This window comes from Morone saxatilis, unplaced genomic scaffold (genome assembly GCF_004916995.1).
Source record: "Morone saxatilis isolate NCDOM2014 unplaced genomic scaffold, NCSU_SB_2.0 Contig24, whole genome shotgun sequence".
Classification (NCBI taxonomy): Eukaryota; Metazoa; Chordata; class Actinopteri; family Moronidae; genus Morone; species Morone saxatilis.
In genome coordinates, this window is record NW_023339807.1 from 3,061,822 (window position 1) to 3,079,786 (window position 17,965).

Sequence of the window (17,965 nt, forward strand, 5' to 3'; positions counted from 1 at the left end):
GTGGCTTGAAGTTAGTTGATTGTTGTGTCTCATTACCAAGTTGGTAAATACTGATGCTGGGAATGAACCCTCAACTATCAACTATCTTTCTCGATTCAGATTGGTTGTTTTCATTCAGGCCCGGTGTATTTTTGCAAATGCCATTAGGAGCACTAGGGCGAGCCAGAGGAAACTGTGTTTTCATAGATAACCTGTCTTATGTACTACTGATACTACAGATATAGTGAAAGTTCAGCAAATATGGCAAAAAGTTATTTTTATAAAAGTTACTTACTGCAGCTTTAAAGACTTGTCCAAAAACCAACACATCCTGTCAAACATGTCAAATATTGCCACTTGGTCAGTGGCCCGCCGCTTCAAAATATGATGCTGTAGGTACCCATCAAGCATCATTTCTGGGCATGCAGGGCTCTACTCTATTGTTTTATTATCAAACGCTCTGTCCTCTGTCTATAATATAAAGTCTATAATACCCTCAATAAAAAAAGAATTAACTTGCAGCACTTGAGCAAATGAGCTAGAGGGGACTACATGGAGGATTTTGTCCCAGAGCCAGTCCCCCAAAACATGGTGTATCTGTTTATACGTCTCCTGGGGCCAAGGAAACAAAACAGACACCACATGAATCAAAATAAAATATTCTTTTAATAGCTTGCTCAGCCAACATAACAGCAAAAAGTCCATCCCATCTGTGTCCAAGTTTCCATTATTGTGAAACTCCCCTGGCAAAGAGCGTCTCAGACAACGGACCAGAGCACTTCAGGATGTTAACCATCACGTACAGCAAAGACGTGACAAACATAAACAACTTGATCTGATGGAGAGTACAGAAAGTTTAGTCAGAGTTAATGAAGTCAGTTGGCAGGTGTTTACCAGCATACATGGTCCTGTATGGAGCTCGTTGGGCTTGTTAGAGACGGACAGCTGCTGGTGTTGACAGTTGGAATTAATAATGAGCACATTACACACATACTGACACATCCTATACATCATTTTAGCTCTTGGGAACCAATTTAGCACTAAAAGAGTCTTAATTTTGAACTTGAATTCATCCCATAACACCCATGATCTCAGTGTCCCAGTTATGACCCCGGCTGCTCGAAGCTTCAGGGAAATAAATCGTTCCATGGTTTCAGATTCTCTGACTGACAGCAGAGTTCTTATATAATGTTGCAGCAACCCCTGCCTACTCCCCTCCATCAGCAATTATCATCAATCACATTAGTCAGCGGTCAGTGAGATTTATAGTGCACAGTATTGTATCATTTACCAATTCAGGCACATAAGGAGATCCAGTGTGGTTGTCAGTGATGTTGTTGGACTTTTTCCGGCTGCCAAGGGTTCACATTTGTGGATTTTTTTATCCTCATGGTTTGGGTGTCAGCTGTAGGTACTTGAGACTGGAATGTATTATGTTTCAGCACAGTATGTACACTTGCTGTACATTCAAAGTGGGCGTGAATTAAAGCTGCAGCAAGTAATTTTTATAAAAAAGTGTAAAAAGTCATATATGGACCAAAACAACCAATCCGAGCCGAGAAAGATAGTTGGTTGTAGCTTTATTCCCAGGGTGTCAAATACAGACACTTGGGAATGAGACTCAACAGTCAACTGTCTTCGAGCCTCCAACCCAAAGCATCTTTATATCTTTCTCGACTCTGATTGATTGTTTTTGTCAAGGCCCAGTAGATTCTTGCCAATGCCATTAGGAGCACTAGAGCCAGAGGAACCAGATATTTGCATAAATTATCTGGCTCATGTACTACTGTCAAGATATAGTGAAAAGCTTCCAAGTATGATGCTGTAGGTATCCCTCTAGCGTCATTTCTGGACATACAAAATAAAACTTGTGTTGTTACCCTTGTGAAATTGTTGCTGTTTTGTTAGGTTTAGCCACAGAAAATTATTGTTTCATGATTGTGTGTGTATCAAAGCCTGATATATCTTTTCCTCTGTGTCATAGAGCTCCATTTTGCACTGGGTGACTTGTTCACACGCACTGTAGTTATTTTAATCTATCCCACACACTGTCCTGCTGCCCCAAGTCTTAACTAGACACCAAATGTGTATTCAACCACAGCTGAAAATAGTTACAACAAAAATGACTTTCCTCCTGTTTGAGCAACTACAGTGATCAGCTTGTTTTGGAAATTACTGAGCCATTTTTAAAAATGTTTTTAAAGATGTTCATCTTCAGGAGGCAGATAGACAGCCATCACCCGCTATGTTCGCCTCCATTTTTATTCCAAATTAAGTGGTTTCTGATAATGGAGGCTAAATCAGATTCTTCAGAAATGCAGATGATATGCTGAGTTAGTCATGTAAGTCATGTAATGATTAACTCTATTTGAAAAGTGTCCTGAGATACTTCTGTTATGAATTGGCGCATACAAATAAAACTGAATTGAATTGAATGAACTGAATTACCATCCTGCTTATTCACTCTCATTGTGTTCCTCCTGTGCATCTGGAGTGAGTTTTGCATGTTCTCCCTGTTCTGTGTGGTTTCCTTTTCTTCCCTCCCACAGTCCAGAGATATGCAGGTAACGGTTAATTGGTGACTCTAAATTGTCAAACAACAACAGCAGAGTCAATCTCAGAGAGGGTGAACTCTGGCAGGCTTCTTATTTTGAGGGCTTGCATGATGATTGGCCAGCTTCAGACTTGTTCAACCAATGAGCAGCAATGTCAGACTGCACACATAAGCACGAAGCAGGAAAAAAACACTACAGACCCTGCTTGGCATGTAACTGGGTTGATGGCTGTATGAGCTCCTTTGTAGGTTTTTGCAGGTTGTAATATTAATTCCTTATTTGTCAGACTGGCATTCTGAGTGGCTTAACACCGCACAACCCTGCAGAAGATAAGCTAGTGGTATAGATAATGGATGGATGGATGTGTTCAAATTAGAAATGAGATCCCACCTGTTTTTTGGGGAAATAAGTGCATTGGGTATTCTATTGTTTTGTTCTAAAATATTTCCATTTGATAGAATGATGCCTGTAGTCTTGGGTAAAAAATACAAATGTACTTGGAACAATAATGTGTCTCAACAAAAAAAGTACAATTTCCACATTAAAGTCCTTAAAAAGTAATCTACTCCTTCTACCTCCTTAAAAATTTCAGAATATATTTAATATATAAATGTTACTGCTGGACACAAGATGTCTCCTTCTTCACTATAAAGTCCATTCTCAGTGGATGTGCACTGGTGGCTTCAAGTTTCTACATCGCACTTGATTGACTTCCAAACTATTTGTAATATCACAAATCATGCTGGTAGGCCCCACCCATTAAAAATGTGATTTTTTTTTATGTCAGTGAAACTCAAACTTAAACAACAGATTTTTGAGCAGAGGGGGACTTTAATCCGAGGTGACGATGCCACCAGAATGTGATAATTAAATATGCCTAAGGTGAAATAAAGGGGGAAAACTGGATGTTAGGGGGTTAAATCTAGCAGATCACTTGTATTTGAGATGCCCTGGGGAAAGCTGGGAATTGTGCAATCTTGTATCTTAGCAATGAGTGCAGTGACTGTCATAATTGATATATGGCCAGACCTACAAAGGTGCACAATTTCCTGAGTTGTCATAAGGAATGCTTAAGACAAAAATTAAAATCTAACTGCAAATTAAATATCTTTAAATATCTGTGAATCACCTTGTAGAATTAACAACAGTTCACTTGAGAACACTGTTGGATACTATCTTATGTTGCAAATCCCGGAGTTTCCCATCTCCATACTTATTAAAAAAGGATTTATTTTTTAGACATAAAGCCAAACTCAGTTTATTTGTAGTCCCAGGCTATAAAACATATTCTACTACGGCTGTCATGTGGGACTTGAAAACAAACAAAGCTCCGACCCGCTGGGGCCCTGACCCTACCGGCTGAATTCAGAGCTAGACTCTAGAGGACTGGTGAGGAGTGGGGTCGACGGGGGCTGTGAGACTCTAGAGAGTGTGTGGCTCAGTTCCAGTGTTGGTAGAGAGCAGCATGTCCAGACCTGCTGCCTCATATGAGCAGACAGACAGGCTCAGCTTTATTATCTATCCGTCACTGGGCTCAGTTTCTGTGCTGTCATACAGATCACTGCCACTCATCAGTCAGCAAGCTCGTCAGTCACACACACGCACACACACGCACACACACACACACACACACCCACACACACAGAGGTAGGCAGTGTCCCAACTGCTCCTTATGTGTACAGTATCATTTTAGATTAAATCAGCCACTCAGCCCAGGAAAATGAAAAGCAGTGACATGGGAAACGTTGTATTCTCACTGTGTGTAGGTTTGTAGCTTTGAGATAGAGATTGAGTAAAAGTTTAATTAGATTAAGTGTATTACAATCATCATTCATAAAACAGGGATCCATATTTATAAAAAAAATATAACGCTGTAAAGAAAAGTCATTCAACATTTGACATAACAACCAAGGAACACCTGTACAATGACACTATATTATATACATATGATAATAACCCTGCCATAAATGTTACCTTTATCAAACACATAATGTTATTTTTTTGTTTGTTGAGCTTGTGTCCTGGAGGTGTTAAGTCAAATTGTATTGAACTGTATTATATTTTGACTTGTGTCTATTATTTGTCCAACAGTGTATTTCTAAGACATACATACTTTGAACAGAACCATATGAGACTTTAGAAATGCTGCGGTGAATCGAAGTCTCCCCAACTCAACCCTCCCACCCCAAAAGTTATGACTAGACAGCAAAAAGTAGGTCTCCAATATTATGTATTTGGAGTTTTGATATTTCATTTGACTTGTTAGTTCACCGTTTGTTTAGATTTTCTTTATATATTCTTCTATGGATGGCAGGGTCAGCCTGTCGGTCAACCACACTGAGAGATCTCAACAACTATAAGCTAAATTGCCAAAAAAATTTAGGAAATATTGAATTCTTCCTGGGTGTTTTTTCTACTGGCCAAAATATATTTACATTTTAAAGCTGACTATAAAAATACTTCCTGGAATCAGCCTAAAAAAATCCCCATCATCTGTACATTTTTAAAATTAAGAATGTCCCTCAAATTCTTGGAAAGAAGGACAACATCAATGTTCTCAGTGGTGACTATAGTCCTGGTTGTGAAAATGATTAAGTTTATAGTAAAGAGTCATTTTGGGCACTTTATTGTTATAAGTCATACCTTCAGAATGTACCAAGTAGATTTTGCCACTCAAAGTAGGTCTAAAGCTGATAAGCAGTTAGTAGGCCAATATGGGCATTTTACTTTCTTTTGTAAATTGTGAGGCAAATTATTAATGAATTAAGTGTTTCTCCAGCTGTCTATTAGCTGTAAGTCCACACTTTCTGGAAATCTGTTGAAGCTCTGTGATATTTCTGAAAGCTGGAGTTCATGTAAATGTATACAGAGCTGTTTACTGTTCCCATTTCAAGTATTTGGATAGGTAATTACACACACACACAGACAGAGAGAGAGAGAGAGAGAGAGAGAGAGAGAGAGAGTCCTCCCTCCCTCCTCCGGTTTCCTGTCAGAGCACTGTGTGTATACAGTGTGTGTGAGTGTGTGTGTGTATGGATGGTTCAGCAGTGACTCTCCAGCTGCTGAGCGGAGTGGAGCGCACAGCACAGCGGACACAACAAACTCATTCCTCCACTGGACTCTCGCTGGTTTGACCTTTAATGTGACGGAGGATCTGCGGACGCACAAACATGGAGGCTCAGCGCGGTTCTTTATCTTTACGGGGAGCTTTATCCGTCTGTGTCTTTACGGCGCTGGTGCTGGAGCCCGGGACTGCCGGTGAGTTACGCAGATCCTAAACTTCACTGACACTCTGTCTGTACACTGAGCTCACTAAGTCGCTCACTAATGTCAGTCTGTGTATGTATATATAACCAAACCTGGGCTCTGTAGTCGTAATGAGCCTGGGAAACTTTCCTTCCAGCACGTTACGCACGGCTCTCCGGAGAGCCGACAACAGCCAGGCGCAACAGGTGACTCACACAGCGGCTGATACACTGCTCAGCTATGCTCCTGTTGGCTTAGCTCACTGTGCTGCCTTGTTTCATACAGCACACGTGTTTTTACACAGAGCATATTAGAAACGTATTTTGCCAGCTCTCTGATCAGATTACACAACTTTATGGGTCTGTCCTGTAAGTTATTTGGTCAAACTGATAGACCAATAGTTTTTAGTGCATTAGAGGCTCAATTTAAACATATATTCTAACGATGAAGTACAACACAAATTAGATGCTCATCTTCTAGTTGGAGCCTTACACTTTTCTCGTGTCCTATATCTTAGGCACATGTGACAAAACCCCTAAACATTAGGTTTTCCACTGTTATTTCCCCTTAAGTGGCTTTGAAGGGACACTCAGTTTACCTGTCTGGAGGAGTCTATTCAGCCTGTGTAAACTGTTAATGCTGTACTCTGTGGCTCTGTAGGGTACTCTCTTAAGTCATGAGCTGTTATCTTAGATTAGTTTTAAGAGGGGTTGCAGTGTATCAGTACCTGGGTATGAAATTTCTGTCATACTGTGTACAGTTGCTTATCTACAGTACTGAATTACCTTTTTAATGCTATTTAAAAATATTTTAAAAATTAATTATATTTTTTGAAATTATAACAAAGCATTTCTTCAACAAAAGAGACCCTTATGTTTGAATTATTTTAAGGGTCCTTGTAACTGATAATAATAATAGTAATACTGAGATTTGTAACTGAAATCTTGTGTTATGAAGCAAGGACATGGAGTTTGAAGACTTAACTAAATATTGCATTATGGGAGTTGTAGGATCTAGTGTTTTTCGACACGCACTGTATAGTAGGACCCTTTAGAGATTCAATTTAAAGCATTCTTTTTTAAATCACTTGTAACTTGTGAGTGTCCCGAACTTTACCAGCACTAATTAAACTGTACAAATGCCCCTTTAAGGTTGGAAAGAGTCTCCTTATATCTGTCAGTATCGTATATGTTCTGTATCAGCTCGTTCTAGGTATTTATTGAAGCTACATGATGTTTACACTGAGTGAAGTATTCAAACCCAGACCGCATGTTTTAATGGCTGCACTGTTCCATCAGATGGAAATAATCTAAATTTCTTGTGCATCGTTGTATACAAATTTCCCCAAAACAGAATTTAAGAATTTAAGCGTTTCTGCAGGTTTGAACAATGTTTGGGTGCACTGTAGGGGTTTGTATTGAATGTCATGCCCCTTCAGCTCCTAAATGGCCACAGTGGAAGATTGTTCAAATCTCCCTGTAAGTTTGTATGGTGGCAGCCCTGCTTTCCTTCCTCTACACTGTAATCCCACGTGTTAACAGTGGCAATTTAACACTCTTGGCGGCTTTCCATCTGTCATACCGTAACACCTCCCATTTCAGTATACCACAGAAACTTCCCCGTGCTGACAGGTGGGTTGGCTGAACACAGATGAAAATGAAAATTCTGCCTCAGTTGCCATGAATGCGTACTTCATGTGTCGTCCCTGTCCTCCTTCCCTTCTCCCTCTTCTTCTTCTTCTTCTTCTCCCCCTCTCTCTGCTGTTTGTTCCTGCCTTCCTCCCACACTTGGGCCTATTTTGAACCTGGAAATCCCACATACCAGAAGGACTGTGTGGTCCTGCTGCATTGTATGTGTCACAAATAGACACACACACATGCACACACGCCTGCATGCACAAGAAGACATACAAACTTCCACCCATATGGCCTCACCAGTGCTCCCCACCTATACACATTACCACACGCACACTCCCTGTTATTCTGACTTCTCCGGAGCATCTCGGCCCGGAGGAAGCTGCTCACCAGTCTCCGAGTACCGGAGCAGCTTGACATTGTGGTTATCCAAACACCAGGGCTGGACTCTGTTGTTTTTATCTTTTCTTTCTTTGTTTTCTTTCAATTGATGTGGATAACCATCCGCTCAGTGGGCTGTCACAGGAAGGTTCCTTCTTCCTTCCTTTCCAGGGAATCTTCACAGCGTCTTGGCAGAGGCCACCGAGTGCTTGCATACTTCCCAATCCTTGAGCTTAGCCAAGATAGTGCCGAGCTATTTGGAAGGTACCAATCAAAAATGAAGGCTGATAGGGAAACAGGAGGCTGCATGAAAGGGGGTATGGATTGTCTTATGACTGTTGTGTACATGTGATAGAGTAGATGTCAGCAGTTTGAGCCCCCAAAGTGCTCTTTTCACTATGGGAAGTTGTTCATATGAGTTGGCCCTGCAAAGTCCAGTTCCTACTGTGTTTACACTGACTTTACTGGGCTTCAGTGAGACGAAGAGAGAAGGGGGTCACCCACTTTAACCTCCTTTGTGCCTTCCTTTGATTTTTACCATATTAGTCGACTTCCCCTCGCGCGCTCCCCTCTCCACTCGCTTCGCTGACTCTCCGGGGTCAAATCGACGAAGGAGGGATGGAGGGAGAGAGGAAACCTGAGAGAGCTGAGGGAGGGAGATAAAGATGAGAGGAATGAGAGGATTACAGCCAAGTTGGAGAGGGGTGGATTAAGAGGGGAGTCGTAGAGGTGGGAGGATAACTTTCAGGAGCTGAGAGAGAGAGCTGAGCCGCCTGCTGTGGCAGTTATGTAGCCCTGCGCAGCCTCTTGCCAGTTGTCTCCCCTCATTTCAGTGATGGGACTAGAACGAAAAGAAGAAGGATTCTCATTTCCACAGAGATATTTTCAATTTGTATTTGCCGTGCAGCACTGCCCCAGAGAAGTGTAATCTATTTTAGGGGTTTTATAGGCTTAGATTTAGCCACACACGGATCTACGCACATTAAGCTGTTATACTCTCTACATGTAGATGCCTAGAAGCACACTTTGGAGCTCCGCCTACTGTTTAAAGCCTGTGAAATGGCTGAGAGACACTCTCACACCTCTCCAAAACTGTGTGTAATACTAAACACAGCTGGCACAGTGCAGATACCTTCATTAATTATTTAAATCTTGCGACATGATAGCGTAACTGTTAACTGACCATGTCTGCTTTTCTGACAGCAGTGAGCTGCACAGTTATATAGTGAGATATAGCAGCAGATATCCAAACCCTTATTTTCTTCTGAGATTTAAGGACAGTTTAAGAACTAATTATTATAAGTAACATTTAATCTATATTAACTAGAGCAACAATTAGTTGTCGACTGTTAGATTAATCGATTTTAGCTTTTCAGATGTGAATATTTTCAAGTTTTCTGTGACAGTAAACTGAATATCTTTGAGTTGTGGACGTCACCTTGGGCTTTGGGAAACACTGATCAATATTTTAAAATTTGAACAAATAAAGAGTGGATTAATTGAGAAAATAATCAACAGATTAATCAACAATGACAATAATCATCAATTAAGTTGCAGCCCTAATATGAGTTTGCAGGTATCCACACCAACAGCTGCAGCAGCAACAGTAGAGACCACATAAGTTAATAGAAAGTAATTAGCTTAATTTTGATGTCTACAGGGGGTCCTAGGCCTCTATTTTGCACAGTGAAACAACCCCACAGCTGTCATCAGATTTTGATTCAAATATTGTAAATTCCAGACTGTCTACTTCAAACCAATGAGGAGAGCATTGACATAAAGCACAAATATTGAAACCTCTCATGTGAAAAACCTAGAATTGTTCTAGCATCGGCAGAAACGTTTGTGTTCATGTACAGTAGGATCCTGTTGCTCACAGTAAGAAGCTGAATGAGACAATTGGCTTTCAGGGCCTTTAAGTGACACTGCCTGCCTAGTGTGCATATTTTTCCCTTTTTCCATTCACATTTGAGCAGTTTGAAGCAGTCTTTCCTGTATATGGGTGATAAACTGCAGTTGCGTTTCCTGTCTGTCCTCCCATCCACTGTGAGCTCACATCCTCAGTAGTTTGGAAAAAGAGGGAAAGGGGGAGAGGGGAGGAAATAGAGGGGGGGATTTCAGCTGATGAGACGAGGTGCTGTGTTTGCATCTGCATGGCAGGGAGTTTCAATGCTGATAAGTTCTGCTTCACATAAGCTGCAGACAATTGGAATGGATGTAATAAGATGATAAATGATTTTAATTGGCTGTTATAGGCAAATCGTGAACATCAACTCAACAAGTGAGAAAAAACAATATTAGTGTTGCTGAACTTTGCATGTGCTTGTAGGTAGAATTTGTTACCTTTTTTTTAGACAGGCTAACTCTTTCCCCCTGCTTCAACGCTGTATGCTAAGCTAAGCTAAGCACCTCCTGGTTTTAAATTAACCATAGAGACATGATGAGTATTCAATCTTCTCATCTAACTCTCAGCAAAAAAAAATAAAAAATATTTCTTTAAATGCTGATATTAACAAAAATATCTATATACCCAGCAAATGTCCAGTCGTGTACATGCATTTGTCATTTCAGGAATCAGCTTTAATGTCATTGTAATATGTTACTGGAGCATGTTGCATCTTCACCTTAAAATAAGACACCTGTCTTCACTTTCTCTAGTGCTAAAAAGGGAAACACAAGCATTTATTAAGCTTATTCATTGGTCTGACTGTCAGACGGAGGCAGGCCACAGTAGTATGATTTCCCTCCTGCAGTAACAGGAGCACAAAGAAATCTTACATTTCCCTTACTGCTCCTTCAGGAGCCATCAAGAGCTCGCTTAATGGCAGTCCACACTTTCCTCCTCCACCTTCCTGTGACGCACTGAGGTCACTTGTGTTTTCATACTACAATTCCTACACATGGGCTATAGCAGCAGGAGAAAGTGTGGCGGTAATAAAAGAGAAAGTCAAAGCACTTTAGCAGCTGGAACAATGACCCACATACCACCACAGACCTTCATGCACAGTTACCCTTTAACTTTCTGCACCGACACAATCTGCCGGGACTTCAAAGTAAAGGGTGTGAAGCTGCAGCCTCTAACTATCTAAGATCAACAGTGCTGTAATTTTGTCATAAACCCAGGAAAGTAAGTAAATGGAGACATTTAGGGTGGTGTTTTTCTTTTGCCTTGATTTACCCTTTGAACCGTTTCACGCAAAATTCACATCCCTCCTGCTCAGACTCATAACTCAAATCAAATCAAAACATTGTGGACGTTTGCTGGAATCAGCAGAACCTTTTTAAATGATAGCTGTTTGTTATAAATGGATAGGTTTTCTGTACTATCAGAAGAAATCCTGGTAAAAGCGAAAACAGGAGCTGCTACTTGCTAATGCAGCACGGCTTGACATTGTGTAGATACACTGTAATATTCATAATATATAATGCAGCGCAAGGCATGATGGGATGATGGCAAACTCAGTGGAATCAATCAAAGTTATCTTATTTTGTTTGTTTTACTCTATCAAAAACTTTTTTAACAGTATTAACACAGAATATCTAATCAACACTGTGTTTATATCTATAAACACACTGTACTCTATTTCGATTTTTTCTATCTATTGACAATTTCAAATTATGTGAAACTCTCTTTTATAAAGTGTCCTATAGAACAGACTATAGAACCTGACATGGAATTTGTAAAAGTGCCAAACTTAAAATAACTATATGTTAAAGAAATTGCTTTAGAAACATTTTGAAAAATGTTTATTTCCTTTCTTTTCATGATTGGTATGAGAGGATCTATACATGTCTCCTGTCTGTGCGATAAGTGTGAGGCTGGAGTCAAGGTGTGGTTAGCCTAGCTTAGCATAAAGAGTGGACTATTTGTTTTACTACTTTGTCAGGTGAAACATGGAACTGAGCGTATTGGCACTGACTCTTTGAGACCACTGGTGTCATCACTGTATTGACAAGACTCGGAAACCACTGCTTGCTCCTCGCATTTGTTCACCAAGAAATATTTACAGCACTTGCTTTCCCCTAAAACCACCATAATTGTTATGAATGTTAGAGATGTTTTTTTTCTCTTTAGACAGAGCCAGAGCTACCTGTTTCCCCACTGCTTCCAGTCTTGTTGCTAAGCTAAGCTATACACAAGACATGTGTGCAAAAGCCAGAACATAAAGGGCAGGAAAGAGTGAAAAGAAAAAGCCAACATAGCCTGGGTCCAAAGACAACCAGAATTCATCTTCTACCAGCAAAACCTGTCTGACAATCAAAAGCTGACGGTTAATGAGCTCTTAATGTGTAATCAGTAATCAACAACAGTCCAATAAAGATTAATCAACACCATAAAAGACTCACTGAGCTCACTGGCTGTAGTGTAAGTCAACCCCCACTCATTCCGATTCATTCACTCTCTGTGGCACTTTGCTGCACTAAATCGACACGTTTTATTTGTCTCTGAGGTTGTGAGTGGGTGTTAGCGCTGAGCCATTTCACGCTCTCTGCCTGTGTGTGACGGAATGTGTCTTGAAAGTATATTAACTGTGGTTCCTGTTCAATGAATAATCCGGCCTATGTAGACTATGATCGGGTGTCACACGCGCCCCATATAAACACACACTGTTAAAGAAGAATTGGTAGAGTTGGACGACATGAGGGAGTCGAACTTGAAGTCCTCCTCTGGTCTGGGTTTACTGTTCTCTGACGTGCCGCCAGTTGATTGAACGATAGCACAGACTGCGCTGGGTGCACTTGTTTTGTCTATGTCTTGGATTTCAGATGTGTGAGGGCTGTTGTTGTTGTTGTTTGCGAGGAAGGGGCTCCTTTCATCACGGTGAAGTGGCTATCTGTCATATCAGACATCCTCTTTGTTCAGTCCAAAGGTCTGTGAGCATGTAGGCCTACTTTACCACTCTGGACCAGATATTTATATGAACTGATAAAGGCTCATTTAAGTAGAATTTACTGCAGCACAATCCACACAGCACAGTTTAATAACATTTACCTGAGTGAGTTCACTCTATGGGAGCTAATGGAGCTAACTAATGGTTTAGACAGAGAACTGAAGTTGCACTAGCATTAACTGATTTACATCTGCTGCTTCATTCATGCTTCACAATCGCTGGCTCTGTGTCTATCAGCTGAATACTCATATCCACTCATACTCATTATATACCGTAGTAACTTGAGACTCATCCTCCAATGTTGTCTACAACCCAGAGATATATAGTTTACTATCATAGCGGACTAAAGAAAGTGTTGAAAGCTGAAATCAGAGAATCTAGATTTTTTTTTTTTCTGACCAAAACCAAAGGCTCAGCCCCCATCACACCACTTCTTAAGACTCTACATGGGTTGCCAAAAAGCTACAGAAGAAGAAAAGAAGAAAGTTTTATTACTTGTTTATAAATGTATACATGGGTTATATAGGCCTGTGAGACATCTTAGATCACTAGGGAGTGGATTACTAGTGGTGCCAAGGGTCAAATCCAAACAAGGAGAAGCTACTATGCAGAACAGCACTGTAACCAACTGCGTGATGGTCTTAGGACGCCACAACCATTAAACCCAGACTGAAAACTAAATTCTCAAGCGCTTTTACCTAAATGTTTTGAAAACCTAAGGTCTTATTATTTACTTATTATTCATTTTCTTAATTTTACCTCTTTTTTCATTTTGCTTTTTCATTTTTATAAGTGGGTTGTTTCATTTCAGAATTGTTTTTTATCTTGAGCTGTCTTGTTTTTAACTGCTACTACTGCACCTTTAATTTACCATTGTGTATGAAACATGCTTTATACATAAACTGCTATGCCTTGCCTTAAAATTGACTATTAAATTAATTAATTATCAAAATAGTTGCAGATTAATTTAATAGTTGACAAGTAATGGATTAATTGCAGCTCTATTCTCATTATTACTCTGCTGACGAGCACATGCCAACGCTCCTACCAGCTTTTTTTGCCACATCTAAACATTTGCTATGACCATGTCCAGAGTAAGTGTTTCTGACTCAAATGTTAATAATGTAATATGTCACTGAGTGTGGCTCATAGTGCAAGTTCCATAATCACTAATCCTACAGTACAGGAATGTGTCTTTTACTGAAATAGTTCATTTGAAGCCAGTCATAAAACATGTCTGCTGCTATCAAGATGTTGATATTTGATAAAGAGCCTGTGCATATTGTCAGAAAACCTAATTCAAATGACCTTGACATTTGCAATAAGGCTGATGGCTATAAATCCATCCCTATAACAAGTTGCAAGCACTGTTCCCCACAATGCCAACCGTCACCAGTTAAACGGCACCAGCTTTACAGATGGAGGCTGTAAGCCAAATTATGAAGAGACAGACATTTTTAGAGAGCAGAGATAAAACATTGAAAATAAGTGTTATTGATATGATGGATAAGGAAGAACAGTTAGTTACAAATGAGTTGTTGAAAATCACAGATTGTAGTAGCTGGTGGTTCTTTTATGTTAGAAAATCAACATTAAAACCAAGGAACACAATTAAATCTTTCAGAAAGACCAAAGAAAGCACCCCCCCAATGAATAATTGCATTGTGCTAAATAAACTAGTGGAACAGCTGCTAGTCCGGGTGACGTCACGACCTGAACCAGAACTCGTCACTGCTTTTCATTTTGACCAGAAGTGTTGGGAAAGCTGCTTTACATGGTGCAGAGCTGGAAGGAATTCAGTGTCCTGCTCAGTGAAGCTGAACTGGGGCAGATGCTTGGCGACACAGAGGCTCAAACTCAGACCTCCCAGATGAGGGAGGGTTTCTCCAACTCTTAAAACCACCGTGCTGCACCACAACACCTGCATACTGTACACAGAGCTTCTATCCCACCCTGTAAGTCATCCTAATTTGAACACAAAGACCACATGGAGAAACCTTCCTTTCCTTTCTAGAGCCGAAAATGTAGTTTAAAAAGGCCCAATTAAGCTCTATAACCTTAGAGTTCCTTGCGAAGTTCCTTCAGTCAGAGAGGCAGGTCTGAACAGGTCACAGAGCAGAGATCAGAGAGGTGTAGGCGGCTCAAGTCGTGCTAAGGAGAATGACAGGGATAAGATTGTACTGATTACACTGCCAGCCCAGGCAGGACACGACCTACTATACTGAATGCAATACCTCGCAACCAGCCGAGTTGATGATATCAAACAGTGTAACCATATCTCAGGGATGATTATTTCTCTAATATAAGGTTCTGGATCATGAATTTCAGCTATAAAGAACATCTCGTAAGCGAGAAACAAGACCATGTGGAGTCACTGCCACTTTTAAATCTGCCTATGTTTATAATTAGCTAGGGTAGTCATGTTGGATGGTGGTTTAGATGAATTTGACTTCATGATGATTTACTTCACATTTAACAGATTTGTCATCTCTTACTTCCAGAAAATCAGATCAGAAAACACTCCGCATCCCGTCTTTGATGCATGAATTAAAAAAAGACGGAGTTTGATTTACTGCTTCTCTCAGGAAATCCCTTTTTGAAAGCATTTTAAAAGATTGCATGAGGTTTTGGGTTATGTATCTAAATGTGTTTGATGTAAGAATTTGCTGTAGCTTGGCACAGGCTGCCTATTGATTCAGCTGTGGTTGTCTGCGTTGAGCGTTTAGCGTGGTCATGGCCTATTTGTGAATGGCTCGATGATTTCCTTAGGGCCCCATTCAGCACATTTGATGTGGCTGATCTGGGAAAATGCCGTGCAGCACCGTGGAGGTGTTGCCCTGGTTGTCGTTGTCTGTGTTGACATTGTTTGCGGTCCTAACCTGGTTAACTTCAGGCAGCTGGTGCTGTCCTGTGGTTCAAACCTACTGAGTGTACAGTATGAGATGTAAAGTAGCTTTGTAAATAACGTATTCACAAAGCTACTTTAAATATATCAATATTTGCTTGGAAAAGCCCCCAAATGAAGACATGTTTAACTCAAGAAACATTATTGTGGCACATTAGTAAAAAAATTAATAAAAATATATAAAGATGGAATTAGAAACTATGAAGCCAACCTGATGGATACTTTTGTGTGTGTTCTGCAGGTATGCCCTCTTTTTACCCTATACGTCAGCTTTGTAAGTTCTGTGATCTGGAGCTTTCCTCCTGTAGTGGTACAGGAACATGTATGTCCAACTGCTCCATCACATCCATCTGTACGGACGTCAGCGAGGTCTGTGTCGCTATCTGGTAGGTACCTGAGAGCAGAAATCATCTCTTAGATGTGATTTACTAGATAACTAGACAGCTCCTAATGTATACATGTTTTACATCTCTGCTCTCTCTGTCTCCTAGGAGGAAAAATGAGACAGGCTTCTCCATCGAAACGCTCTGCCATGACCCGTCCATGCCGCTGTATGGTGTTATGCTGGACGACTACAACAGCTCCACCTGTGTAATGAAGGAGAAGAACACGACAAGTGGGATGGCTCACTTCTGCTCCTGTAGTGAAGAAGATGAGTGTAACGACGTACTGTTATTCTCCCCGAGTGAGTACACAAAACTAGCATGCTCTAATGAGGTTAAAGCTGCACTGATCAATATATTTATTTCAACCTTGGATCAATTGACTGTGAGTAAGGTGAAAGGGATCACTGTACTGACAAACCCACAGAGAATTGTCTCTGCACTTCCCCACAGCTCTGTGGTGCATTTTAGCATATTTCAGCTCATTGTTTTAGTTTTACGACCCACAACTGTTTTGGTTCAGTCTCTCATCAACTGTGTTTCCAGAGTGCCTTTAGAGCTGAGTGGTTACAGCGGATGTCGCATAATCATAATGTTGTTGTTGGTTGGATTAGAATGGAGGACATAGCCAGTACCTGTGGCACCTGAAGAACTGCTTTGAACATCGCAAACCGCATTGCGATTTTTTAGAGGAAATTTGAAATTGTCTTTTTCTCATCTCAGTCTCTTTTAGGAACTCTAATCAAGTTTTTAACTATTTTCATTCTGGTTTCAACTGAGTTATGTTGTGGTGTCCTTAAAAGGTTTGTTTTTGGATCCCTTCTGCTTTCTATATACATGCTGCCTCTTGGCCAGTTTGCTCCCAATCATGATGATGCTTTAACGATGATAAGTCTGAAGTAATTCTGTTCGGCCCCCTTAATTCCATCAGCTGTTATTTTTTTATTATTAAATGCTTTAAAGTTCATTTTGACATTGTTCACACATCCGTTACAGCATATCTGGTCGACCGACCATAAAATCAGCCTGTTATCTGTTCAGACAGCTGCACAGTATATCAAAAACTGCCAACATTTGTTTAACACCGCAAGTCCACCCTTTCCTCATATGTTAATGAACAAACAAGATCTTGTGTCAGGCGTTCTTTGCCTCGCCATTTTTTCTCTGTTTAACCACTTGTCTATTTGGCCCTACTTTCTTTCATTTATCAGTAAATCATCTCTTTGTTGTCATCTTCTCACCCCCTCCCCCTCTTCCTCCTACTTCTCTGACTTGAGCTCCAACCACAGACAAGGAAACTCTGTGTGTATTTTGGCATGTAAAGCTGTTCATGAATTTCAGTCGTGGGTGTGCTTTAAGGTCCCATTATGGTTGCTACTGTCTTATGGAGAGTGCTTTGTCATCACAAACAGGAAGTGGAAACGCGGTGTTTGCATCACATGTAAACAACGAGTGGGGAATCCTCAGTGTGGTCACAGACACACAGTTGGGTGAGTTCTGTTCTGTGCTGTGTGTTTGGTTACTGCCTCTCGCTGTGCTGAGAAGAAAATTTGGGTGTCTGTCTCAGACTGAATGTGTGTGTGTTTGTGTGTGTGTGTGCGTATGTGTGTGGTTGTGTAGCAATGCTGGAGAGCTCAGACATATGGTTTCCTGTCTGTGTTTAACTCAAATCAGAAACATCTCCAGCACATGGCGAACAGGCCTCATGGACACAGAACACCTCTGTAGTGAATGACAGTGAGGTAGACTCTGTCTGCTGCTATGGGGCAGTTAATTCATTCCCTTCCTATGTTACAGTGTTATTAAAGCAGATTCCTCTTCTTCCCGCCCCACTAACCAAACTCTAACTTTCATCTGCTTTGCATACATACTGAAAATAATGTGGGAGGCTGAAGGGTGGGCAAGCGCTGAAACATACTATTCCCTTGGCTGTTTTAAAGCTTCAGGTTAGATTTTGAGAGATTTAAATGTAATTTTTCAATGCTGTGAG

The 17,965-nt window shown here is 40.6% G+C and overlaps 1 protein-coding gene across 2 annotated transcripts in view; it reads left to right on the top strand.

Annotated features, from left to right (window-relative positions):
• The first annotated feature begins 5,541 nt into the window (after positions 1 to 5,541).
• The window catches only part of tgfbr2b (transforming growth factor beta receptor 2b), a 32,031-nt gene continuing 19,607 nt past the window's right edge, over positions 5,542 to 17,965 (top strand). The window contains exons 1-4 of one of the 2 annotated variants that reach the window (XM_035671842.1): positions 5,542 to 5,792; positions 15,834 to 15,978; positions 16,084 to 16,277; positions 17,388 to 17,465. In XM_035671842.1, the coding sequence (XP_035527735.1) occupies positions 5,705 to 5,792; positions 15,834 to 15,978; positions 16,084 to 16,277; positions 17,388 to 17,465 (505 nt within the window). In that variant the 5' untranslated portion in view covers positions 5,542 to 5,704. The remainder of the gene's footprint in view (positions 5,793 to 15,833; positions 15,979 to 16,083; positions 16,278 to 17,387; positions 17,466 to 17,965) is intronic. The other variant, XM_035671843.1, reaches the window with a different exon arrangement.